The sequence below is a fragment of the Caretta caretta genome, chromosome 2 (genome assembly GCF_965140235.1).
Source record: "Caretta caretta isolate rCarCar2 chromosome 2, rCarCar1.hap1, whole genome shotgun sequence".
NCBI classification, from domain to species: domain Eukaryota; kingdom Metazoa; phylum Chordata; order Testudines; family Cheloniidae; genus Caretta; species Caretta caretta.
In genome coordinates, this window is record NC_134207.1 from 228,536,499 (window position 1) to 228,564,419 (window position 27,921).

The following is a 27,921-nucleotide window of genomic DNA, read 5'->3' on the forward strand; positions in this document are numbered from 1 at the left end:
TGATAGGTCTAACCTGCTCTTAAAAAATCTCCAATGATGGAAATTCCACAATCTCCCTAAGCAATTTATTCCTGTGCTTGAACACCCTGACAATTAGGAAGTTTTTCCGAATGTCTAAACCTAAACTTCCCTTGTTGCAATTTAAGCCCATTGCTTCTTGTGCTATCCTCAGAGGTTAAAGAGAACAATTCACCTTTTTCCTCCTTTTAACAACTTTATGTACTTGAAAACTTATGTCTCCTCTCAATCTTCTCGTCTCCAGACTAAACAAACCCAATTTTTTTTTCCACCTTCCCTAATCGATCATGTTTTGTAGACCTTTAAACATTTTTGTTGCTCTTCTCTGGACTTTCTTCAATTTGTCCACCTCTTTCCTGAAATGTGACACCTAGAACGGAACACAATACTCCAGTTGAGGCCTAATCAGCATGGAGTTGAGCGGAAGAATTATTACTTGTCTGTCTTAGAACACTCCAGGTAATACATCCCAGAATTGTGGTGGTGTTTTTTGATTGTTTGTTTTGTTTTTGCAACAGTGTTAGCCTGTTGACTCCTATTTAATTTGTGATCCACTGACTCCCAGATCCCATGCTGCAAAACTCTTTCCGAGGCAGTCATTACTTTCAGATCATAGATGAAAAAGTTGAATAGCATCAGGCTTGGTACCAATACCTGGGATACCTCACTAGAAACATCCCCATTTTTTTTCAACCTTCCCTAATTGGTCATATTTTCTAGACCTTTAATCATATTTGTTGCTCTTCTCTGGACTTTCTCCAATTTGTCCATCTTTCCTGAAATGTAGTGTCCAGAGCTGGACACAATACTCCAGTTGAGGCCTCATCAGCGCAGAGTAGAGCAGAAGAATTACTTCACGTCTTGCTTACAATACTCCTGCTAATACATCCAGATTGATGTTTGCCTTTTTTTTTTGCAACAGGGTTACTGTTGATTCATATTTAGCTTGTGATCTATATGACCCCCAGATCCCTTTCCGCAGTACTCCATGTAGGCAGTCATTTCCCATTTTGTATGTGTGCACAAAGAGGTGGGGAGACAACCTAAAAAGCTCGGTCCTGCCAAGTAATAGAGCAACCTCTTGGAACTAGATCTAAAGTATGTAGCTTCTTTTATCCCAGCACCAAATGTGGTTTCAGGAAGAAGACTGGCAGGTTAATTGATTCGGGTGAAATTCTGATATCACCTTAACAATGAACTTAGGGTGCGAGTCTCAGCACCATAGGCACTGACTCAGTGGGTGGCTCCAGGGCTGGAGCACCCATGGGGGGAAAAAAATTAGGTGTTTAGCACCCACTGGCAGTGAGCTCCTCCTTCCCCCAGTACCTCCTGCCTGCTGGCAGCCCTGCTGATCAACTCCTCCCCCTCCCTCCCAGCTCCTCCAGCCTGCCACAGATCAGCAGTTCTGTGGCATGCAGGAGGGAGGGGGGGGTGCATTCTGGGGAAGGGGACTGAAAGAGGCAGGGAAGAGGTGGGAAAAGGTGGGGTGGAACTTGGGGGAAGGGGTGAAGTGGGGTCTGGGGATGAGCAGGAATTGAACACCCTGGGGGAAAATTGGAAGCTGGCGTCTGTGCTCAGCACCATCTTACCCCTTTTCATAGGAACATAAGGAGATACCACAAGAGCTTGTAGCTCATTGACGCACAAAGCTGAAATGACAGCAACCAGAAAAATGTCTTGAGCAATCAGGGGCTCAAAAGGAGGCTCCATGAGTTTCTGGAGGACAATGCTGAGATGCCATGTAGGAATCTGGTCTTTAGCAGGTGGGTAAGTATGGAAGAGGCCCTTGAGGAACTTCGATACCGTTGGATGTGCGAAGACTGAGCACAACTGTATCAGTGCAAGGATGGGAGGCTGATTGGATATTTGCAATAGGTCCAACAGCCAAAATTGCCCTGACCGGTAAGGAACTATCAAGATCAGCGTGGCCCCATCCCACCTGATTTTGGATATTTCCTTAGGGATCAAGAGAATCTGTGGGAAGGCATATAAGTGGCATTAAGTCCATTGTAGCAGGAATGTGTCTGACAAGGAGCCTGGGCTCGTGCTCCCTTTGCAGCAGAAGTTTGAACATTTAGTGTTTTCCTCTGTGGCAAATAGGTCTATTGTGGGAATCCCCCATTGGATGGTGTATCAGCTCTATGATGGATGTCTGCAGTGACCACTTATGGCTGGCTACTGCATGTCTGCTTAAGAAATCCAGTAAATTGTTGCTAGCACCTGGAAGGTACCAAGCCAGTGTGATTGCCCTCTCCATCATGTGATAGTTTCCTTGCAGACACGGCAAGAATGAGCACCTCCTTGTTTGTTTGCAGCACATTACTGATGTGTTCTGCTGAACAGATTGGCTTGCACAGAATTCCTATCTGATAAGCCTGAACTCTGAGTTTCATATGGTGTTTCACGTTATCCTGGGACCATGTCAAGTGCATCTGCTCAAGATTTTACAAGACAGAATGCTTTGAGAGTGGTGAAGGTTTTAAGAACACAGGAATTTTCATACTGGAGCTAGACTGTCTATATTTCATCTAGTTTTGTATCCTGTCTCCAACAGTAACCAGTACTAGATGCTTCAAAAAAAAGGGTCAAGAAATTCCTGAATGTGATAATCTGCCCATAGGGGAAAAGCCTTCCCTAGCCCTGTTACACTCAATGGTTGTCTTATATCCTGAAGGATAAGGATTTATATTCTTAATACACTTCTTAATCCTATCTCATGTAACTGTGAATGTTCTCACTGTGCATTAAGTGTATAACCCCTTTCCGAGCCCTCCTAAGTTCTTGGCAGTAGCGAATGCAGGCACTGGTGTGGGGCAGTAGATGACCGCTTCATGGCTGAAGATAACATAGAAGAGATGGGTTGTGAGCTGCATTTTAATACACAATTGAGGGTCAGTGGGAGTGTTTCAGATTGCTGCTACACCAGCTAAAAACCTACCACCAACACAGGACAGAAGAGCATGGAAGACTGAGGAGGTTACAATCCATGGAGGTGAAGAGTTCAGAGGTAGATTTAGAGATGCAGCCAGTAGGGAGCCTACTCACAAAGAGCAGTGATGCTGCTTCACATTTAATATGGTATATCAGATACAGGTCATAAGCTCCTTTCATTTAATAACTGTCCATACATATTCTAATACTAGTTTTCACAAATACATCAGCTCTTTTCAATATTTTTGCTACAATATTTCATGTGATTTGAATCTGTCGTCTTTTCATCAGTGTTTCTGCAGGTGGGCTCTCCAATATACCCTGACGTGGTTGTGACAAGTGTCATTGTTGGGGTGGGGCAAGGAATGGAACCCCTTTTTGCATGTTCTCTGGGTCCAGCCACTGACTTCAGATGACTTGGGGTTGCAGACTCTCCTGCTCTTGTGGTGTCTGGATGGGGCGTACACCCACCTCAGCCATTGCTGTAGCAGCCACAGGAAAAGTCTGGCAAGCAGCATCTCTCATGTAAATGTCCACACATGACCCAGTAGCTCTAAATAGGTACACACTTGTCATTGGGTTTGATTTTACATCTTTGCCATGGACTCGAGAGACTGGAATCTGTCATCTGGGAGATAGGCTCCTGCTGATCAATACTCCTGTTACCTCAGTCTGTGACTGGATAAGAGAGGATTTCTTCTAGTTCACAAGGCATCCTAGTTGGATCCAGCCATGGTGTCTGAGGTATCTATTGCTGCTTGTAGGGGTGTTTCACCAACTATCTCCTTGAGAGCTTCCCTGTTCTCAGGCATAATCTGTGGCAGAAAGGGTGTCACTCTGTCCCAGGTCAAAAAATTATATTTGACCAGCTGGGCCTGGTGATTTGCCACTTGTAGTTGGAGGCAGTGGAGGAGTAGAATTTCCTTCTGAACAGGTCGAGCTTCTTTAGGTCCTTGTCTTTTTAGGTGCTTTTGTTGGACGTGGATTTCACCTACACCATTGAGGCAACCACAGAACACGGGTTGGGATGGGCATAGAAGTAATCAGACCCTTTTTGGAGGGATTTGGTACTGCTTCTGTAACCTCTTTGTAGTGGTTGGTGCTTGACACATGCCCTTAGGGACAAACAGTCCTTCATTTATTGGGAGGGCAATCCTGGCTGGGTCTGAAGTTAAACATGTCAAACAGCTTATGCAACGTCCTTTGTCTGAAAGGCATCTCTATTTCTAGAGCATTTTCAATGCTCACAAGCAATTCCTGAAATGACTTTAAGTCAGTCATTGGTATCATTGCAGGACCACCCACTTCATCAGATGATGAAGATGGAAAGACCTGGGTGGTGAAGCAAGATGCTACTGATGCTTCTCAGGTGCCATAGCCAGATCTTCTGGGCATTCTTTCCTGTCAATTGTCAGTGGTCTGGCCAGGGATGTCCCTGGGGAGCGCAACCTCTTCCAGGAATTGGACAGGTATTGGCTCCCAGACGTGTGTGAAGGCAGACCCCAGTAAGCTCAATAAATGTATGGCTGGCTTGTCTGATATTGGCCAGCCCAATGTCATTCCTGATGGGTTGCAGTTAAGCTCTATAAGGAGAGCCACTTGTTTTTTCTGCTGGCTTGCCCATGGATCTTAGGGAAGCGGGTTTTCTGCTGGTTGGAGGTGAGACCTTTATAGATGATCCAGCAAGTGAAGCAGTCAAGTGGCCCATGACTCGATAGTTCTCAATGAGAGATGCTCAATATATCAGTTATCTGGTAGATGCCTCTTCTGTTTAGGCAAGAATAATCTGCTATGCCCATCCTTTAATGAGAATCCCGCTGTAGGAAGGGTAAAGTTGAAGCCTGCAGGCTGAGAGTCCACCATGATAAAAGGTTAAAAACGTATGAAGAAAAGGTTTAAAAACTAGGCATGTTTAGTCTTGAGAAAAGACTGAAGGGAGACCTGATATGCTAAGGGCTTATAAGAGAATGGGAATCAATTATTCTCCATGTCCACTGAAGGTAGTATAAGAAGTAATGGGCCTAATCTGCAGCAAGGGAGATTTAGGTTAGATATTAGGAAAAACTTTAAGGACAGTTAAGCTCTGAAATAGGCTTCCCAGGGCAGTTGTGGCATCCCCAACATTGGAGGGGTTTAAGAACAGGTTGGACAGGGATGGTGTAGGTTTACTTTGTCCTGCCATAGCACAGCTTGATGGGTTTGATGACTTCTCAAAGTCCTTTCTAGCCCTACATTTCTATGATTTTATGAAAATTCCCTGAACAGATGGGTATGTATGGAGGGGGAGAGGGTGTCTGGGGGAATCTGAGTCAGAAATCAGTTCAGGCAGATCTAGTTTGTTCACTGCAGTCTTCATAAGGTAAAACAGAAGAGTTCTGAAGACTTTTGAAGAGTTTTATCTAGAGTTCAAGATTAGTGAGACAAACACGCACCAGGTTCTGTCTCTGCCATGGATGGTAAGCAGAAACACAGCCTTTCTGCCCTTTATGCCATTGCATGGGACCATGTGGAGGCACATAGTATATACACAGCCTCAGCCAGTTCTGTTGAGAAGAATCCAATCTTTTGTACACAAGGTGAATGCACATCTACCAAAGGATCCACAGTGACACATACTTGAAAAACAAGAAATCTCATACCAATTAATTCTGTAGGGCAGAAACTTTATATTGTAAAACATAGTTACATAGTAACTACAGATTTATTGTTACAGATTTACATATAGCAACTGAATCTGAAATTATGAACTCTAACTCTGTTATAATTTTATCAGGAAACTTGATCCCAAACTAACAAGGTTCAGTGACAACTGCTTCTTTCAGTTGCTAGGGCATGTTACATGGCTTTGAGCTTGAGAGGGTTTCTATAACATCTTTTCTTTGGTAACCTCCTTGGGATAGTTGATGCCATAAGTGATTGAATTTGAGATTGCATCTGTCATGTAGGGGTCACTGCTATATCTGGGTCTTGTCATGACCGTGCACATCTATATTACTGACAAACCATTTAAAAACAATTCTTAAAAATGAGTCCTGTCAAATAGTTTCCTCCAGCTTCAATCATCCAAGGTGCTGAACATCTCATGGGTAAGGACCAGCTGATCATTTTGGGAGAAGAACTCAACATCCACAGCAGACTTTTGAGTACCATTGCACCTTTATGGTGCAATACGGGCATCCCCACCCCTCAACAAGGCTCAAGTCAGCACTGTGTGTGCAGCCACCTTTCCTTACATACAGTCTCTCTACCATAATTAGAGAAACTCATAACAAAGAAATTAATTTACACCTGCCTTTATTATGGAGGTTAAGCCCAGCCCACCATTTCTATGATTCTACGAAATTCTATTCCCCTGATTGTGTAAATGTTCAAGGCATCTGGGGATATTTAGTGACTAATCATACTATCACTAAATCAAAAGGAAATCATGGCAATAAACCAAGATGTACCTTAATTAAGGGATAATAGAGCAAGTGCCACATTTTACAAGATAATAACCTGGTTCTAGGTGGACAACTGAAGGTCACTGCCGAAGAAAACTGGGCTCCCATCCTATCATTAACTACAAATGATGTCCCTGATCACAGTTTCTAGGTCAGCATGAAATCAAACAAACAATATAACCACTTCTTTATTCTTACATTAGCACTTGTCTTCAGCCAAGTGTCAAGTTCAAACAATTCCTAGGGCTTTGCAGCTCTGAGGTGACAAGATCAAGAAAATGATGAGCTGGCTAGTGCTGAACACGTCAGGTTTAAAGTGACAGCAGGCAACAGAACTGGAAAAGAACAGGGATTACAATGTTTTCTCTAAACTGATCTTGGAAAATGAGTAGCTATATTTACCGAAGGAAAGAAAGCTGAAAATTAAAGTAGGATTAACGTAACAAGCTGAGAGAGGAAAGTGCAGAAAAATTCACTTTAATGCATTAAAATGCTGTTAGTGATTAAAATGGAAAGTGAGCAGGTTGGACTGTATCCCAGCTATTCAGCAGGAATCACTAACTGCCAGGTTTCAGAGTAGCAGCCGTGTTAGCCTGTATCCTCAAAAAGAAAAGGAGGACTTGTGGCACCTTTTTGTTCGTCTCGAAGGTGCCATAAGTACTCCTTTTCTTTTAACTGTCAGTAGCTCTGTGCTTGGTTTGGCTGTCAACAATCAGTTTTGACAGGGTTTCTGTTAAATATCTGCTGCTCTGAAAGGACAGATTTGCTGTGTCTATATATGCTGCTTAGATTTCTTCACCTCCTAAATTCTTTCAAAAAAATGCTGTCTAGTGCTGATAGCTTAGTCTCACTAGTCGATAAAACTGTTTGCCACTAGGTGGCAGGCATCAAACTTTATTTTTGAGAGCACTGTAGTTTGTGGATACTTTTGATCCCCCACTGACTCAAGATTACCAATCTATTGTACATTACTGTTAGAAAAACAAGGTTATATTCTTTTCCTCATTCAAACATGTCTAAGGATATTCTCAAAATTACTTGGCTGGTTAACACAGTCAGGGCTAGAGCCTGTGTATGCAGTTTAATTGGGACTATGTTATAGCAAGGTTTAGTCTAATCTATACAGACAATACTGAGCTGCCATGGAGGGAAGGGAGCTGCCTACGTTGTTCAAGTGAATGTTAGCTGGTTACAAATCTCACCCTCCAGTTCCACCAGGGACTGCAGCAGAAACAGTGACTATCATCATCTGATCCATTTACATGAGGAAAGGGTTCCACATCCATCTCCATTATCTTGCATGGTGAAATCTGTTCCTGCTAGTTCAGTAAGATGGATGCCTGTGACATGTAGCCTTCGAGGATAAATTAAAAGAAGAAGCTAAGGGTAGGAGAAAATTTGAGGACTCCTTAAGACAGAAAACATGCCCAAGGCTATTTTAACTGTCATTTGCTTGACTCACTTTCCAATACTGGTCAACTCTGTTACTGCCCTGATAAAGAGGGTCACAGCTTTATCTCAACTATTTAAAAAAAATTTTTTTTTTTTTGCAAACCAACTGCACTTGTTACCAGAATATCTTTTACTTCTAGAATGTGTGTCAGACTGCAAGCTCCTTGGGGCAGGGACTGTCTTTTGGTTTCATGTTTCTACTGCACCTTGAACAGTGACATACAGACTGAGGCTCACGAGTCACAAGTGTCTCTAATATGTCTCCTGTGACGCTTTGCAGCACATGATATTAAAAGTGTATGATTTAATTATTAATCAGTTATTAACCAATCAAGATGCTTTTACTTTATTATTAACCAACTGCAGTCACAGACTCAGTGACATTTTTCCGCTTCAGCCCCAAGGCAACAGGGGGACCCCACAGCTCCCAGCCACTGTGGATGGTAGGTGCTGGACCCCACCCTTCCTCCCACAGCAGGACTTGGGCTCTCATTACCCCCACAATCAGCCCCACATTGTCACAGTTATTTTTAGTAAAAACCAGGGACAGGTCATGAGCTTTGTGAATTTTTGTTATTGCCTGTGACCTGTCTGTGACTTATTAAAAGTAACCATGACACAATCTTAACTTCATTTATGAACAATTTAAATAAGTTTGAGAGCTGAACAGCAGAATGTTAAGGGAGTGGGAATTTATGGGCAAACCATGAGATCAGTGCACACTCAGTGAGAACATTAATTCCAAGCATGATCATGAGGTTTCCTTGATCCTAAACTAGGTTATATGTCATGCACATATAAAACTGAGGAGTTGCCATCTTTATCCACCTATCAGCTCCCTATATTCTAGATACCTTGATGTCTGTACAATAGTAAAAATGGTTATATTGGTTGCAAAATGATGGCCATATTTTTCAATTATTGTATTTTTTCATTACTTTTTCACTTTGTCATTACTACAGTCTTTTAATGAAAAAATCACAATCTTACACTAATCTTCTCAGTCATCTGCTACTTGGACTAGAATTGCTTCAATCTGCAGATGTCAAGTCATATTCTTTAATTTCAGTGTGGTTCTACAGATTTTAGGACTTTTAATCTGTCTCTGTATCACTGTGCAGCTGCAAAATATAAGCAAGTGACTTCACATTTTACCAGATCTGGATTAGTGTGGGTTTGAGTATTAAAGAAAGTCAGCACAGGGTTAGTGTCACTTGCCTGTGAGATTATGCGAAGGGTTAACTTTTTATAATGGAAATGTCATGACAAGCCAGCCGGTAACCAAGAACCCTACCTGTCGTCTGATTTGTATTATTCTTTTCTAATTTCACTTATGTAGTTCAGACATCTGATTTACTAAGGCTCATATTTTATACATATTCTGACAATCAAAATATTATATTACCACAAGTGATCGCCATATTAAAAACATTAAACACTATTTTTAAAGAGGTCTGCAAGTGCAAATATCCATCTTGGCTTAGTTCACTTCAAGTAGAATTTTTATACAATACAATACTATAAAAAAATTGTTAACCATCAATATGCTTTTCCTTTAAATGTAAAAGCAGCACAAATTTAAAGTCAGTTTTAGAAATAAATTTCTGCAATTTAGTTTAGTAATGCTTGCCTTTGTCTTTACAAGATAATGTAATAGAATTTTTGAAAAGATTAAATCTAAATAAGCATGTACTCCGAAAAAAGAATTGATAAAGTTTTAAGAAAACCGCTATCTGAAAAATAATTACCATAGTAATTCTAATAAGCTCAATGTAGGTTTAATCAAAATCTATTTTACATAGTAATCAAATTAATCATCAGATGTTACCAGTGGCTTTAGAAATCCTATAAATGCCCACTGATTTAAACAGAATTATTCCTAAAACTGTGGTGACCTGGCCACACAATATATCTCATAGGCCCCAATCTTGCTTCCCTTGAAGTCAGTGGCAGAACTTCCACAAACATCAAAATGAACAGGATGGGCCTAGAATGTGATTAATAATATCTTAGCACTTACATAGTGCTTTACATATTCAATGCATGGTACAAACCGTAGTTTAGATTTCTGGTACAGTATATTATAGCTCATCTCCAGGCTTGAAGCATAACAAGAGCATTCAATGTGAAATATTTAATATAAAGTTTCTCTAAAGGCCTCAAGAGATTACATAATGCATAACTGCTAAGATTTGCTGCTAATGCTATGGGAAATGATTGAACTAAATACATACACATCCTCCACTTTTGTGGGTTTATTCCACTACATTCTGTTTACTGTATTGTCTTTTCTTTACCTTTTCCCTTACCCTTAGGAGCTAGTTCAGAAAAGCAATTAAGCACACACTTAACTTTAAGAACATACTGAAGTCCTGGGGTGAAATCCTGGCCCAACTGTGGGGCCAGGATTTCACCCCACTTGCCCTCAATGAGACTTAAACACATGCTTAAGTGTTTTTCTGGATAGGGATGCTTTCCTGAATGGGGGCCTAAATGTGTGGTAAATTAATAGTTAGAGATTTTTTAAAAAAAATTTAATCCCATAGGAAGTTTTGTACTACAAAAAGTGAACCAAAATAGTTTTGCCTGCTCAACAACATGAAGACTCCCGATAGAGAAAAACCCCCACAAAGTTAATTTTTTGAAGTTTATTTTCAATTATAATTTTTGGATAACCAAGCAGCTCTGTAAAGAGAAAGCACAGAAGAGTAATTCTGGCACTTTTGGATAGTACATCATTTTCCCCAAAAAATTTAAAGCACATTCAGTCCACTTGCTTGGTCCATAGTCCATGTTATATGAGCTAGATTCACTCATAGGATTCCAGAGGAAAGTAACCACATATACAGTCAATGAAACTATCTTCTTGGCTTCATCAGGGCTGGGCCTTTAAAACGTCCTCTAGTCTACCTTAGCTAAACAGAATCCACAGTACACATGATAACTAGAGAATACACTGTATTGAAATGAGAAATGCTCAGCACAAATGGGACACTTGGTGGCATGCAGTTTAAAATAAAAGGAATAATTTCAGAAATTTATAAAATCCAAATAGATCAATTAAAAGCAATTAGAAAAAGAAGGGACTGTTAATTGTTACTGTAAAAAAGGCACTTGGAGTTAATGAGACCAGAACTGGAGGGCTTGCAGCTGACACAAAGTTCAATTTTGTTTCATAAAAAGATTCCAATACCAAGGAATGCTACTCAAGTTTCCTGCAGTTTTACATTAAAACAAATTGCTGAACAGATTATAATAGACATAAATGTTTACAACCAACTTGTAAAAATAAGAAAAGCATAGTATAAGCAAAATATTAAAAAGCAGCAATGCATAGCCTTCCTTTGAGATAATGCATAACTTTAGACACCAAGTGTCAGATTCTTGTGTTTAAGATACCCTTTCAGTAGCATTATCATGATAAAATTGGCTTAAGAAAATGCAACCAAGTTTCACTTGCTCCTGTGTAAAGGAGATTTAAACCTGCCAAAACAATGTCAATATTTTCAACATCCTTGATGATGAACATCAAGTAAATGGAATACCAGTCACACTCTTCTTACAGCTGTCTCATCGGAGGCATCCATTAAATCACTTTTCAGAGTAATGATTTAAATTCTTCTCTAACATTTACACAGTAATGCATTTAAAGTTCTTTCAATGTTGCCCACCACAGATTTTCCTTTTCTCTTCCATAAACAATTAAGCACTTCCACAGAAAGAATATTTGGCAATTTCATACTCCACAGAAAGGTGGATTTGCAATAGCTCACTTTATATTGAAAGCCATCAGTGGTCTTTCCTCTCGTTTTTGCCAAGGGCTCTTTTTATCTTCTTCTTGGTCATCTTCATCGTCATCATCGTCGTCTTCATCATGGATGGATGTTCCACGTCCGGGACTAGTTAGTGGGTCAGGTGTGGTTTCTACAGTTCTTTTTAATGTTTCCTCCTGCAGGCTGGGCAACTGGACACCACTTCTCCTGCTAGCTCCATCCAATAGGCTTCTTAGGGTACTGTCCTCAGGGCTGCAAACTGCTGTTCCACATTCACTGCCACTTTGGTCCATATCATCCAAATACACAAGCTGTGTGTAAGCTGTGCTATCTGAAACTTTCTGCTCTCTTTGATTGTTCGCCTGCTGTGGCTGGTGAGTCTGTTGCAGGGACAAATGATCTCCTCTTCCCCTTCGGGCAGATTTTGGTTCATTCATATCAACACCAGAATCCAAACTGGCATCATTACTTCCATTCCTTCCAGCTCTTTGGAGATCAATATATGAATGTCTAACATGAGCATTTGAACGTCCGTCTAGAGAAACAAACCATGCCCGAGGATGAGGCAATGGCTTTCCACCTCCTAGCTCCATCAGAGCTTTTTCTGTAAGGAGCTGCACTTCACTATTCATTTGAGCCAGAGATGCATCATTAAGTGAGGCAGGAATGGATATGGACTCCGACATAGAAGCATTTTGTGGACTCCATTCACTTGCACCTGCATCTTGCAAATGTTGCTGAGATATTGCTTGTGATGGTAACTGTTGGGGTTGTATCTGCTGCTGAGGATGTGGAAAAAGCTGCACATGAGGGTTAGAAAGCTCAGCCTGAAGTCTTTCAATATCAATCTGCTGGTCAGCTGGGACAACCAGCGGTTGGCTAACAAAAGGATGTTCTCCTGGTAACTTCATGTAATGACCTGGGATGACCAATGTAGGCAATACTTTTCTATAAACACTGTCATTAACTTGGTCAACAGAATTGCAGCAAATCAACTGACCTGATTGAGGAAAAGATGTAGGTCGTTCAAGATGATCGACAGAACGAGACATCATACATTCAGAAGGTCTGCAATCTAGCAGCTCTTTTTCAGGGGCTGATGGGGAGGGGTACATTTGTTCCTGAATATTGTATTTACTTCCTGAAGAAATACGGTTTATGGATGCTTGAATCTCTCTCTCTTGCTTTTCAAATAAAGGCTGAGACAGCATAGCATTGTAACTGCTCCTGTAATCTTCTTTTATAGGGGACTCATATCCTTCTGATGTTTCCATGGAATTTCTTAATTTTGAAGGAAAACTATCCACTGACTTATGGTAGTCTTTTCTTAAAGTCCCACTAGGAGTAAGTTTCTCCAAGGAGATTCGGCTCTTGTCTTTCTCCTTATGAGAAAGCAGTTCCTCCCGGGAGCTAAACTCCTGTGAGGTACTGTACGAATGTTTGAGCATAGGAGTGTGCAAATCTGCTTCTCCACTAGAAGATATCATCTCCATGTGGACAGCACTGATTAACTCATTAACGCCTGAGTTTTCAGTGTGCCCATTGCTGGCAACAGACATCCCACCAGGAAATTCTGACTCCCGTCGGGAAAATATTAAATTGATGTGGGACATGGAGGTTGATTGATCCTTCTTAGAACCATCCAATGCTGTAGAAAGCTGCAGTTTCTTATGGTGCTGACGTGGTTTCAAACACTTCCTCCTATAGTATGCCATAACAAAAAGAGTTACATATGTTTATGACTGTTTGTACATAAATAAGATCAGGCGTGAAATAATGGGATTTTCAAGCAATGACTGAAAGCTCAACTCTCAGTAGCAAAGTTCAATTCAAAAGGAATCTGTGTGAATTAAGTAAGCATTAGGGAAACACCCCAAGCACTTAATTTTAAACTGGGCTAGTGTTTGGAACAGGAAAACCTAATGAGAGCCAATAGCATGTATTCACTGACAAAGGCCTACAATTCGTTTTAGAATAGGAATTGTTGAAAACTGATCACATACAGCACTGAAACAAGTAGAGTTATGGCTCAAGGTATACACATCTTCTCTTTCATCTACAGTACTAAAACATCTTCTACAGAAAATTTGTAAGTTATGAAGGTGCCATGCTTCACACAATCCCTTTCCTAACAAACAAGGGGAATACAGCTTGCACTATATGCAACCAGCAACATGAGGAAGGACTTTATCTCATTGTCTCTTTCCTTTTGAAGTCCAGTGAGGTACTTAATTCTTGGTTTTTTAAATGTAAAATTTTTTAATAGAAAATTGTACATAATTTCAGTATCATGCAAGCAGGGATGTTTACATTCTAAATGCAAACTGAATGACCAAAATGGTAAACTTTACCTGCAATAATACAAAAGAAGACACAGCAAAACCATAAGTATGAGAGCCATCCCTCCTAGAATTGCCAAAAGGAACATTGTGTGATAGGTGGTAATGTCCTGTGTTACTATGGGACCTAGAAGGCAAGAAAACAGAGTTTAGACTTGCGACAACCTTTAAACAAAGAGAGGCAAATTAGCTGACAGTCATGACACCTTCTTCTATGTTGTCAGGATGCTAAATGAGCAAAACTGCCATTAGGTGCTCCCCACCTGCAGTGCCTGCTTATGCCATATCTGAGAAAGATGTGGCGAGAGTGACTGATGGTTCTGCTGGTAACAACTCCAGTTTGTTCCGTGGAAATCCATCTCACTGCAAGAACAGCATGCCATGCTAAGCATTGCTTCCTGGCTCCATCCAATACCACAGTGCCCCAACCTAGACAAATTAGAGGATTGGGCCAAAAGAAATCTGATGAGGTTCAACAAAGACAAGTGTAGAATCCTGCACTTAGGACGGAAGAATCCCATGCACCGCTACAGACTAGGGACCGAATGGCTCGATAGCAATTCTGCAGAGAAGGACCTAGGGGTTACAGTGGATGAGAAGCTGGATATGAGTCAACAGTGTGCTCTTGTTGCCAAGAAGGCCAATGGCATTTTGGGATGTATACGTAGGAACATTGCCAGCAGATCGAGGGACATGATCATTCCCCTCTGTTCGACATTGGTGAGGCCTCATCTGGAGTACTGTGTCCAGTTTTGGGCCCCACACTTCAAGAAGGATGTGGAAAAATTGGAAAGCGTCCGGCGGAGGGCAACAAAAATGATTAGGGGACTGGAACACATAACTTATGAGGAGAGGCTGAGGGAACTGGGATTGTTTAGTCTGCAGAAGAGGAGAATGAGGGGGGATTTGATAGCTGCTTTCAACTACGTGAAAGGGGGTTCCAAAGAGGATGGATCTAGACTGTTCTCAGTGGTAGCAGATGACAGAACAAGGATTAATGGTCTCAAGTTGCAGTGGGGGAGGTTTAGGTTGGATATTAGGAAAAACTTTTTCACTAGAAGGGTGGTGAAGCACTGGAATGTGTTACCTAGGGAGGTGGTGGAATCTCCTTCTTTTGAGGTTTTTAAAGGTCAGGCTTGACAAAGCCCTGGCTGGGATGATTTAGTTGGGGATTGGTCCTGCTTTGATCGGGGGCTGAACTAGATGACCTCCTGAGGTCCCTTCCAACCCTGATATTCTCTGATTCTATGAACCTCACACAGCTGAAGTGCAGAAGCCACTGCAGTGTCTTCAGCCAGTGGCATGAATGCCGCAGAACTCTGCTGCCTGTTTTGAGATTTCTTTTTAACCATAATTTGATCACTTTGCAAGAAATAGCAGATGTGGCACACTAAGGGCTTCATCTTTAGAGGTACTGGTTGCACAGATTTCCAGTTTGAGTCAATAGGAACTGTGGGTTTGAAGCACCTCTGAAAGCCAGGTGCTAAATGCAGTAGAGTAAAAACTAAAGATTTTAAGAACTGTTGATAAACACTTTACTCACAGAGAAAGAGACATGTATACAATTTCCACTCCGTTATGTATGTGTAATCCCATTGGTTTATCAGATCCTTCTCACAGTTTGAAATACAGAGCCAAATTTTGTTTTCAGATAGAAAGGTGCAACTCCCAGTGACAGGGTTACATGGGTATGTACTGTGACTAAACAGAATTTTGCCTGTTTGTTTGAACAATGTTAAGGATCTAACCTAGAGGTTTCTAAACAGTGGTCTATGAACCACTTGTGCTTCAAGAGCCACTGTTGGTGGTCCTTGGAGACCTGGCTGGGAACACGGTGCTGAGTCTCCTTGTTTCCAGATGTGAAACAGAGAGGGGATGGGGAGATGAAATGAAGAACAAAAACAGAAAGTGCGATTAACCTGTTCTAAAAATAAATAAATAAAGGAAAAAACATATTGTATTAAAGAGAGCTAAAAACACATTCGTTCTTTCTTTCCTAATGTTACTTTTCCATGTAAACTACTGCTTTAGTTGCTACAAGATGTTATGTGAATGGAAGAGGAGATGGCCCATGAAAATCTCAATTAAAGAGTGGTTCCACTGTGACACAGTGTGAGAAACGCTGGCCTTGACTTAAAAAAGGAAAGTCAGAGCACAAGCAGAGTCTCTACCCTAAAGGAAGAACTACAAGAACAATCAAAACTCCTGATAAGGTGAAATATTTTAGACATATGGGGCCAAATTCAAGACTGGTGTAACACCATTAAAGTCAGAGACAAGAAAGTCACACAAGCAAAACATCTGCCCCCTTTTTTAAAAGTACAATTAATTTTACAAGATTATTTTGAATTCAAACCACAGTTTGTCCTTATCTACACCCATAACTAACCCTTGTTTCAGCCCTGGGTCAAGCTGGATCTTTCAGCAATTGTATTTTTTTGTAGCATGAACTTAAATAAATAGTTTAAGAAAGCTGCCAGAAGGAATCTTTCTCCATATACGGAGGAAGCTCAGTGAAATCTATTTGGGCAGACTTGAGAACTAATCCTTACACAGTCGGCTGCTTTGTTTATGTGTTAGAAATTGTTTGGTTTGTTTGTGTAGTCAGGGCAAGGCATTTTCATCACACTATCTCTCTTATGAACTTATCAAAACCTAATGACTGAAGACTCTCTGAGGAGGTGGTTTTTGTTTGGTTTAAACAAAGAAGCCTGTGTTTATTTGAAGCTGGGGAACGGAACAAAAGAGCTGGCCAAAGGAAAAGAAAAAACTATCAAGCCACATCATGAATAGTCTCAACAGGAGTACAGGTACACATCACAGCTAGTTTACATTGATTTCTGTATTATTTAAATAGCTTCCTGAATACCACCCAATGACAATCTAAAAAGTACAGAATCTGGAATGTTGTTTATTAGGGCCTAATTCCACCCTAAATTACACCTGGTGCAAGCTCAGTGAAATCAATGAGATTATAGCAGGTATCCGGACAAAACTTCAAAATGCAAGCTTTCAAAAGCTATCAAAAGAATAATTAAGACTACTCTAAATTGTGATTGTATTAGCTTCAGGTGAATCCATTTCAGAAACTTCATAACAGATGTTTTAGTAATTGTTGGAACTGACAAGTACATTGACATCATTACTCCCCTCACTTTCTAGGATTAATTCACCAGATAGTGGTGACAAGTGACACCAGTGCAAGGAATACTTCCTGATAATGTTTCATGTATAAGTGGTTTTGAGTACAGGGATTCCTCCCCACTCCCCAAAAGATTTTAACCCTTTACTTTCAGATTTCTCTTTTCTAATAATCCATTATTGATCAAGATGGGGCATCTCAGATGAGGTCATCCTGAAAAATATAAAAGTGTTATATATGAATACATTAATATTTATTGTTGGAAATACTAATACATTTCAATTCAGTCTTACCTAGGTTAGTAGGAGACATGGCTGCAACCCAATAACCTAACTGCGGAGCAATGTATGTCCAGGTCAGCTGATTTCCTTCTTGTTGTACAAACCCTAAACTACTCTTCAACCATGTCCCTGTAAAATACAAGATCCAAAATAGGGCATCTTATTTTTTAATATGAAATCAGTATATAACTAGTGGGAAAAAAATAAACTGTAACGAAACTTTTGCCTTAAAACTTATCATTGAGCATGATAAGTCACACATCACTCTAAAGACATGGGGAACTTGCAGGTCTTTAACACATCTCTCTTTGACTGTCATCACTGAGTCCTTCCATGAGAAGTCATTTGAGAAGCTTTGTACTAATAAGAAGCTGTTTAAAATAAAGTAAAGCGATTAAAGCTTCTAAAATGGATGTGGGAAATCGTGGTTGCCATCCTGGATTCCCTTTGTTGGAGGAGATTATTCCTGAAGCTACTACATAGTGACTTCAAATATATTGTTTTAAAATTTATAAAGCCCCTTTTAGAATTCTCGCTGTTTGAAGAGGCATTATGGAATTACAGCAACTCTCTCCAAGCTTCTATTTTGGCTGCAAAGATTTCCTTCGAAGGAACATGGATATACATATACTGTATGCACACATGTATTCAGCATAACACATTCCCATCTCCCTTACTTGCAATCGCCTTTTAGAAGCGTAAACATTTTTATTTCCCTACAGAGAGTCTTGTTTTTTCATCTAGAAAACTTTGATTCGTTAACTCCTGTGTTTCCAACAGAGAGGAAACTATTTGGTGTTTAGCAATTTGTTTCAGCAGCACCATCAGAGGGTCAGTCGAAATGTACATAGTTTTGTGACTAGTGTTTACTAGGTAACAGCGCAGAATATTTTTAAAACATGCTTTTCAGGGGAAATGGGTGGATATATATTTTAAACAGGTTTTGATAATCTAAAGGAAATTAAATTGGTCAGGCTTTCATCCTGAAGTATGCAGAGTATGAACTTTAAAAAAAAATGGTGCTTCTATTTTCAAAAGATACAGTGCATTGTAAACCACAGGTTTATGAGAAAGCTTTAAAATTAGATAATTAATTGCATTTTGTTACACATTAAGGTTCCAACTCTGGGGCCAAATAAAAAATTAGTTTAACTTCTGAGCCAAAGCATCTTACTAATGCTCATAGACTACTCCATTCTCCTTGAATGACGTACTGGGTTACTGTGCTTCAGACTACTGAAAATTAAAACATTGAAACAGGATGTTCTCAGGCTTCTGAAGGGCTATTGCAAGTAGAGGAAATTGCTGTATGCTGTGGTGCAGCTAATATTCCTTAGAAATAAATTGTTGCAGTTCATACAGAAAATTTAAGAGTTTTGCAGTAATTTTAGAATGCCTCTTGGAACAGTAAGGCTTCCAAAAGACATGTTTAAATTTATGACAGGTTTCAGAGTAGCAGCCGTGTTAGTCTGTATTCGCAAAAAGAAAAGGAGGACTTGTGGCACCTTAGAGACTAACCAATTTATTTGAGCATAAGCTTTCGTGAGCTACAGCTCACTTCATCGGATGCTCTAGCACTTCTGTTTTACTTCCACCAGTGGGTGCCAACAAATAAAAAAACAACAAATAAAGAAACCTAAATAAAATTGGAGTTCTTCATACACTTCGCTACTATCAAAAATATATCAAATTAGTATACATAGTATCCCATGTACTTCAACGGATAAACACCTGCCATTCTCAAAGGTTAGATATAAATTTCTGCTACGAAGGAGAAGCTGAAATTACCTAACATGTTTTCAAGAAAGCTATATACAGTACAGTATTGTATTCTGACAAGCCCTCCTTCCAAACGGTCAGCAGTGACTTTGGGCTGAAACTAAGCCCTTTTTACGATGTCACTAATTAATTAGAGGAGGAAGTGGTGGTGGAGGAAAGGTGAAAATCTGAAAATGACTGTAAAACACATTAAAGAGATTTTTATTAGTTATATGTAATATCACAAAATTAACCTCAAGATTCTGATGATTTCCACTGTAGTTCTTAAATTATCCACATGAGCAAATCATGGAAGTGTAAGATGCATGGCTTCTTTTAAAGAACATATTTTAATATTCATTTATTTTTGTCTCCTACATAATCAAATCCTTGTAAACTATAATTTTTTGTCTCAGCATAGAGCTTGTGTTGATATAGTAAAAGTTTTTTGCATGACACATAATATTTGACAGACGGCTACATAGAGGTGAAAACCATCGACATACTGACTTGGCATTTGAAACCTGGTTGAACGTGTAGCCAGTAATCACATTCAGTATTGATGTGGAGTGTAGGGGGTGGAGAGGAAAGTATTTTTTATGTTGGAAGGGAGATATCCAATAGGTATAATGTGTCATTTCACACAACATCAGTATCAACATTGTAATTTGAGCACCTCATCTACTGTAATGAATTTATCTACAGAACAAGCCTACAAAGTAGGGAAGTATTATCAGAGGCAGAGATGCTGAAATGACTTGGCTGAGGTCACAAAATAAGTTTCTAGTAGGCCCAAGGAATAAAATGAATCAAGAACTCCCAAACAGCCATTTTTCCTCTAGATCTTCCACCAGGTAATTTTCTAGTAGCAGAAATTTGTCCCTCCAATAGCCTTGAATGAGAAGCTGAGAACATAGCCAACAATCTCACAGGGAATGTCCTTATTCCATCAACTTTTAGTACGTGACTGCTGTCTGTGACTGACATGACAATCAGCATGAACAATGTCCACAGCTGAAACCCCAGTTTTCTACTATCCTCAGCAGGATCAGCCTTGATAATAAAACCACCTCGGCTTGGAAAAAGCCTTGTTTCAAAGACACGATGCTCAATGCAAAATGAATAAATATTATTAAAAAGTACAGCATAAAAGAGAATTTGGAGAGTGTGCTGCACGTCTAAAAGGGCAGATAGAAAAACAGAAACCAAACAGGAGAGAGAGAGAGAGTCTGTGTGGTAGGGGTGATGAGTAGACTTATTCTTCAAGCCAAGCTTCTTTTACAATCGCAATACCCCCGAAAACACAAGCACATTCCTACCTTGTAGCAAGGCTGACATCTTTGGTATTTTATAGGTTACACGATAGCAGTGGGAGACATTTGGACATTAACATAAATGGATTAATTTACCATTACTTTGGATCAAGTTAAAGGAAAAGGCAGGGAGGCTTTCAGGACTAATATCTAAGACAATAGAAGAAGAGAGGAGCAGACGCCTGTTCTCTTAGGGCTTGAGACACAAACTAGGGCAGAAAGTATCATCATCCTTTCTGGTGTGAGTTTATTTTAAAATATATTTCACACAGGCAAAAGTGTGACAAGTTTTGTGATTCAAAAATTACTAGGTCTGACTGCTCAAGAAATTCCTTAAAATGCCATTTATTTCAATCTTTGCAACAAGGCAAGTTTAAGAGGAGTCAAAGAGTTACAAAAAATCTAGCAGCTGAGGTCCTGCAGTTCTCATAGACTTCAGTGGGTCTGAGTGCTCAGCACTTCTGAGAATCAGGATCTTCAAGTTTATACATGAACCCCTCATCACATCATTACTGGATAACTATAGAGAATGAGGAATTTTATATCTGCAGCCAGATCCACGTTTATGGCAGGAGACATCATTGCAGTTATTCACTAGGGGGAACATGTGTCCAGCTTGCCTTACTCACACTGCTCTGGAACAAATGGAATCCTTGTAGTGCCTCTTTAAAAAGCTCTTCTGCTAATTATGTGCCTGCCCAGCACAGTGATCAAGAAGCTAACAGAGACTGCACTCAAAGCTCACTTTTCATTCCAGCAGAACAAGATTGCTCACATTTTTCCAACAAAAGGAAGCTCTGTACTTGTAGAGAAAGCAAACAAAAGGGCATACAAAGCATAAGGCTAGCCAGCCTTCTTGCCTGTCCTCCACTCAGTTAGCTCACCCACCAGTTTTTGCTATCTGCTGGCTATCCTTCAGAACACTAACTGGTCAGCATAACACAAAACACCAGCAGGAAAAGCTAGCGCTCTCTCTCTCAAGAGAGGGCCAGAGCTCTAGAAATGTTCCAGGTACCTAACACATGGGTCACCACTGGACAGTTATACACTTATTTCTTATTTTAAATACAGAGAAAGTGGTATCTGATGTACCAAAACTATGTGGTGACAACTGGAAAATGCTGAGTTTTTAATGGAGATCACTATCCTCAGAGAATGAAATACATTGCCTCAAGCCAATAACAAGGATGGGTCCTCCAGGGCCCTGATGGGAAGCCCAGTGCGTACCCCTCCCTGCTCCAAGACTGTGCTAAAGGTCCCTCTCATCTTTTATATCTATCTGTCATTTCTCACTAATAGGTATTCGACACATTTGAGTCTCTCCCCCAAGCAGTGGCCAAAGAGTGAAGTACTCCCACCTTCCATAGCAGCAGCAATAGATTGTGTCAGTTCTTCTACTGGTCAAAGTCATCTATTTTTTTTCTTGTGATAAGCTAGCCACAAATGTATACAGTATTCCCGGCAAGGGAGCACCATCAATGTATATAACTGCTGTGACAGAGTCGGGTCGGATGGCTACAGGAGAGTAATAGGAGGCAGATATATTAGCCCCAGGTTAAGTAGGTCCCTTTTCCCTGGGTATGGTAACAGGGAAGGTTCCAGAACAATCAGGAACCTTCTGGAGACAATTAAGACAGACAGGCTGATTAGAACACCTGCAGCCAATCAAGAAGTTGCTAGAATCAGTTAAGGCAGGCTAATCAGGGCACCTGGGTTTAAAAAGGAGCTCACTTCAGTTTGTGGTGTGCGTGTAAGGAGCTGGGAGCAAGAGGCGCTACGAGTGGAGAGTGAGAACGCAGACTGTTGGAGTACTGAGGAGTACAAGCATTATCAGACATCAGGAGGAAGGTCCTATGGTGAGGATAAAGAAGGTGTTGGGAGGAGGCCATGGGGAAGTAGCCCAGGGAGTTGTAGCTGTCGCACAGCTGTTCCAGGAGGCACTCTAGACAGCTGCATTCCACAGGGCCCTGGGCTGGAACCCGGAGTAGAGGGCGGGCCTGGGTTCCCCCCAAACCTCCCAACTCCTGGTCAGACACAGGAGGAGTCGACCTGGACTGTGGGTTCACGAAAACGGCCAAACTGAGGGCTGCCGTGAAGCTCCAAGGCGAGAAAATCCGCCAATAAGCGCAAGACCCACCAAGGTAGAGGAGGAACTTTGTCACACTGCATTATAATATTTTCACTACTAGTACAGTGCTCACTTTGCAAATATTTGTAATAAAAATAATACACTGTAAAAAGATTAAAAAGAGAGAGATAGTACAATCTACAAGTCAAAGCATGAAGGGGCATACCAATGTTTAGCATATCTGGCATGTAAATACCTTGCAACACTGGCTACATCAATGGCATGGGAACGCCTGTTTTCACTTTCAGATTACATTGTAAATAAGAAATGGGCAGCATTATATTGCGTAAATATAAAAAAAACTTGTCTTAGTGACTGGCTGAACAAAAGGTAGGACCGAGTGGACTTATAGGCTCTAAAGTTTTATATTGTTTTGGTTTTGAGTGCAGTTATGGGGAAAAAAATTTCTACATTTGTAAGTTGCACTTTCACAATAAAGAGATTGCACTACAGTGCTTGCATGAGGTGAATTGAAAAATACTATTTCTTTTATCTTTACAGTTCAAACATTTGTAATAAAAATAACAAAGTGAGCACTGTACACTGTGTATTCTGTGTTGTAATTGAAATCAATATTTGAAAATGTAGAAAACATCCAAAATATTTATAATAAATTTAAATTGGTATTCTATTATTGTTTAACTGTGCAATTAAAACCGCAATTGTGACCTTTTAACTCTAGTTAATTTGTTTTGCGTTAATCACTTGAGTTAACTGCAATTAATTGACAGCTGTAATAATTACCCAAAGGAAAAAAATCTCTCTATTCTAGATTTCAACTTTTCATTCTGCACTGGATAAGCATTGGTTATAATTGTGCTGGACCAGGAACTGCACAGATAATTAGTCCCCATCCCAGCCCCATGCTCCCTCTTCCTTGCATGAGGATGGGATGTGGAACAACTTACTTCATTCCTTTTCATAGAGCAGGCCACTGTCTTTAAGCATGCCCAGCTAGATACTCTGGCCTGCGAACAGGGAGTTGGAGTGCAATGGAGCCAGGGCTCTGGCTGAGTGAGGGTTATGAAAAACTAGTCCATTGCACCCAACTTTCTCCCTCCCTTCACAAAACCATAGAACAAAGACAATCACAAATCACCCACACCACTAAGTAAGCTTTAGATGAAGTGCTACAGTTGTTAGCCACTAGTATGCATAGATAGATGAGAATTTGTTGGATAAAAAGTTGACAATTTTTAAGGCTCTGGTCCTACTGCTCAAAAGAATATTTCACAGTGCCGGTGTGGATCTTTTAAGCAGAAACAGTAAGTTTTATATAGTATGTGAGTAGCGTATGGTTTGGGCCAATTCACCATTGCCATTAAATCTATAAAGACCAGCTGGTGTTTCATGGAAAACTTCTATATGGAGAGAATTCTTTGTCTTTTCCCCCCACTACTATTGTATGGAGTCTCTCTTTGTCGTTTCCCCCCATTACTGTTCCATGGAGCCAATATGCTGATCCAGGATTAAACCATGTTGGCTCAAATGAGCAGTTAGAGGGAAAGTTATAGTTTTCTTATAACTCTTCCCTCACCAAGATTTCACAGTTGTCAATGGTACTCACTCACGCTCTGAATAAAGAGAAAATTGTATTAGGCAGTAAATACAAAAAAAGACTTTCTTTTAAAGGTAAACCTAAATAGTTTGATAAAATATTTGAATATAAACTACATATGGGGGAGAGGGGGAAGCACAAATTGAGGATCAAGTGACTGCCAAACAAAACCTTGGACACAATGTCAGAGGCCAGACAAAGACTTCAAGAAAGCAGCAGAAAAAGTTCTGCTAGGCAGAAAACATGACACTACATTGCATTACTTGGATTTTGGGGAATGTGCTCACTTATTCCAGACAAACTGTGGGCTTCATACTGCAACCACCTACTTGCAAAGTCTTCAAGTATGACTTTGAAGGCACTATTAACATAAAGGTGTTGACAGGTCCTGGCCCTTAGGGCGGGTTCTGCTTTTACAGGGAAGATGTGCATACATTATTTATGGTTTTTCAAAAAGCCCCAAACCCTATTATTTTAGATGCCTTCAGAGTGAAACACAAGCCAATCTAAGCCCCGGCAGAGTCTGTGTGCATGCATATACACAGGCTCACAGTTACACGAGGCTAGATCATGTTCCCATTGAAGTCAATGGCTTCAATAATGCAGATTGTGTCCATACGGGCAAAAGGACTTCTGCTCACAGGTGTACTCATTACTCCTGCGCCAAAAATTAAAAATGCCTCATACAATATTTAAAAATTCTGCGTATTTTATTTGTCAAGACAACACAGTATAATCACACCAGTTTCAATTATTCTGGTAACTTATTTCAAAATACCTGTCAGAAAGCATGTCTGACAACAAAAAAAGATTCCCTCCAAGAGTAGAGAGCTAAAGAAACCCCTACGACAACCAAATTCCTGTTTTTCCATTATGCTTTTGTTGGGCACCTGAATCTGGGTGTGTCACGTGCCAGCTGGGCACATCTTGGGGCAAAACTTTGCCCCTCTGGTCTCAGACACCCACACCCTCTCCCCGCAAGAGCCGAGCCATGGAGCGCCCAACTGGCTCAGACACTCACGTCCCCTACCCCTCACAACAGAGGGATCGAGAGAAACAGCCTGATGCAGGCTCCTGAGCTTTACGGAGTTTCCTGCATCCCACCTCTTTCATTCAGGACATGTTGGGAACTGCAGCTGCCCGGAACCCTTCAATTCCCCCTTTCCCCTGGCAGTGTCCTGTATTTGCGAGCTGGACAATGGGGCTCTGCTGGGTCCAGCAGACCCTAATGGCAGCCAGCAGCATCAATGCTGCAGGGAAAAAAGAAATTCTGTGCAGAACATTAATTCTGCACAAATTCTGCATTGGGCAGCGGAGCAGAATTCCCCCAGGAGTAATGCATGTAGTCTTAGTACTCTGAGTCAAGAATTGAGGAGATAAATTCCATTCTTAGCTGCATGCACTCTGACTTCAAGGGGAGTTGCACAGCAACATTTGAGAGTTGAGCTCAGCCATAATGGAGAATTTTTAATTCTGGTTATATTGTATTAAGCATTCTCATCTGACCATTTCATTGTGGCCTAGGATACACCCTGACTTTTGTTGATTAAGTTTTCTTCTTATCACTGATCAAAACAACCAGGTATGTGACTGTAAGAGGAGTATACCAGTGGTCTCCAAACTGGGGTGCACACCCCCTAGGGGCTGCACGAGATGATCCCAGGGGGTGTGCGGCACCAGGAGTGCCACTGGACAGCACTCTGCCGTTTTTTTTCTTCTGCAGCAGCTCTGCACGTCCACGGCTGGTGTTCCCCTCCAGCAGCCTGCCTGCGGTAAGTCTTCCGTTCTTCTTCCGTCGGTAGCGCATCTGCAGCAGGTCTTCCGTTCTTCTTCCATCGGCGGTGCGCCTGTGGCTGGTCTTCCAGTCTTCACCCTGGGGTGCGCGAGCCAAAAAGTTTGGAGACCACTGGAGTACACTATCACTAGAGCCCTACGTATTTTGCAAAGGAAAAATATCATAAACCAAAAAAAAATGTAAAAAGATAAAAATAAAAATAAAATCACAAAACAAAAGCCTCACCCCCCAGCAGCAGCTTCTGACCCCATGGTATGGGCCTGGCTCCCAGCGACAGGCATTGCAAACTAGTGCCTGGGATCCAAGCGCTGCTCAGATTTGGCCTGGTCACCCCTCCATCATCATGTAACCCTCCTCCCGCCAGGGGGACATCCTGACCCTCCCCAGGGCTACCCCCAGGGGGACTATTGGGTGGTTGGGTTCAGTTGGAGAGGGGGATATTTAAGAGCTATTGTTCTGTGCTTGCTTTTAATTCCTAAAACCTTTCAATACCATGGAATAATTCTTAATAGAATGATGTGTATAGACAGACTGGAATTTATACACTATTCTTATATATATGTTGTCATTGAGGTATTTTATTAATCTAAATGTACTTAAAAAAATGAAACAAAATTTTTAATGACTAAAACAAAACACCACAAAATTCCCCCAAAATCAAATGAAAAATAATAAAAAATAAAAAATTTCACAAGGCTTTTACTATAGCTTGTATGCAGCGAAGTAGCACTCTCTAATATAAAAAAGGAATGTCCAAACTACACAAACATTTAGTTTGAATGTAGCTAGATACATTTTTGTCTTGGATCTTCCTCTTTTTCACCCTCAATCTGAAGTTTAGGGGTTTTTTTTCCTCCTCAGAGAAACCCATTTTTTCCTCCTTAATTACTTTTCTACGTGACCTTTCTACAGGAAGCACTCCCTAATAATTAATTAGAAATTATTTTTTAAATGAACAGTGATGAAATTATCCAACCAGATCTGCTGAAGGCAATCTAAGTAAGAGGATCAAAGTTGTGCTACTTAAAATGCAGATGATTTGTTTCCCTTGTTATGAACAAATAAAATGGACGATTTAATGAAACAGAAATCAAATTAAGCCCACTATCCTGATTTACTTTTTATGCATAAGATTATCCGCACTGGACAGAGTCTTGGAAATAAAATGGGGATGATTTTTAAAATTACCACTCAATAGCCTAGTTGTAATAAATACCATTCCTAATAAAAATTAGTTTTCATTCAGCTAATGATTTCTTCTGCAGTGGCTGTGATTTCACACAGGATGGCACTGTCTATAAATGAAGATGTAGGGTCCAAAAGCAAAAGCATGTGTTAGAGAGAATGGGATAGGACATTAAGCTATTAAACTATAAATGTGCTGTATGTGATATTCAAATATAGCTAACATGGTTATTTCTAAAACTAATTTCTTTAGACACTTCAAAAGGCACTTGCTCTCACTGAGAATTAAGTCCACAGCACACTTATGAAATTAACCTTTACATTCTTCTTCTGAGTAAAGAAGCCCCAATTTTCTTCAAGTGTGTAAATGGCCACTTTTTATTCTAAGTGAAAAACTATAGGATTTTCTTGAAACTGGCAGCAAAAATTACTAGGCTGCAACCAGCATAAGAAATTTAAGTCTAACAAGAAGGTGGTGTTTTGTTTTGTTTTTTTTTAAAAGGAAAAGCCATAAGCCATGAAAATACAACTTAGAAAATTCCTATTTGACAATCAATATAACATCAGAAGTGCCACTCTATAATACAGAAATGCTATTTTTTCTTGCCACAAATACACAGGAGTTTAACAATTCTTAGGAATAAGTGAATATTACAATACTGGTTTTGAAGTTGCTAGGCAACACCAATAATTGAATGTCCATGCTCTGAGATCATACATTACTCTTCCACTCTTACAGCATTTGTTGTATGGCATTCAGAAGTAGCGTAGTTAAATCTTGCCACTATTTTAGTAACGTCATCAG

General features: G+C 40.4%; 1 protein-coding gene across 4 annotated transcripts in view; it reads right to left on the minus strand.

The window, feature by feature from the left end:
- Positions 1 to 10,477: 10,477 nt before the first annotated feature.
- The window catches only part of FAM171A1 (family with sequence similarity 171 member A1), a 136,322-nt gene continuing 118,878 nt past the window's right edge, over positions 10,478 to 27,921 (minus strand). For 3 of the 4 annotated variants that reach the window (XM_048838041.2, XM_048838039.2, XM_048838042.2), the window contains 3 exons: positions 17,392 to 17,508; positions 13,969 to 14,083; positions 10,478 to 13,318 (listed from right to left, as the gene is read on the minus strand). In XM_048838041.2, the coding sequence (XP_048693998.1) occupies positions 11,614 to 13,318; positions 13,969 to 14,083; positions 17,392 to 17,508 (1,937 nt within the window). In that variant the 3' untranslated portion in view covers positions 10,478 to 11,613. The remainder of the gene's footprint in view (positions 13,319 to 13,968; positions 14,084 to 17,391; positions 17,509 to 27,921) is intronic. The other variant, XM_048838040.2, reaches the window with a different exon arrangement.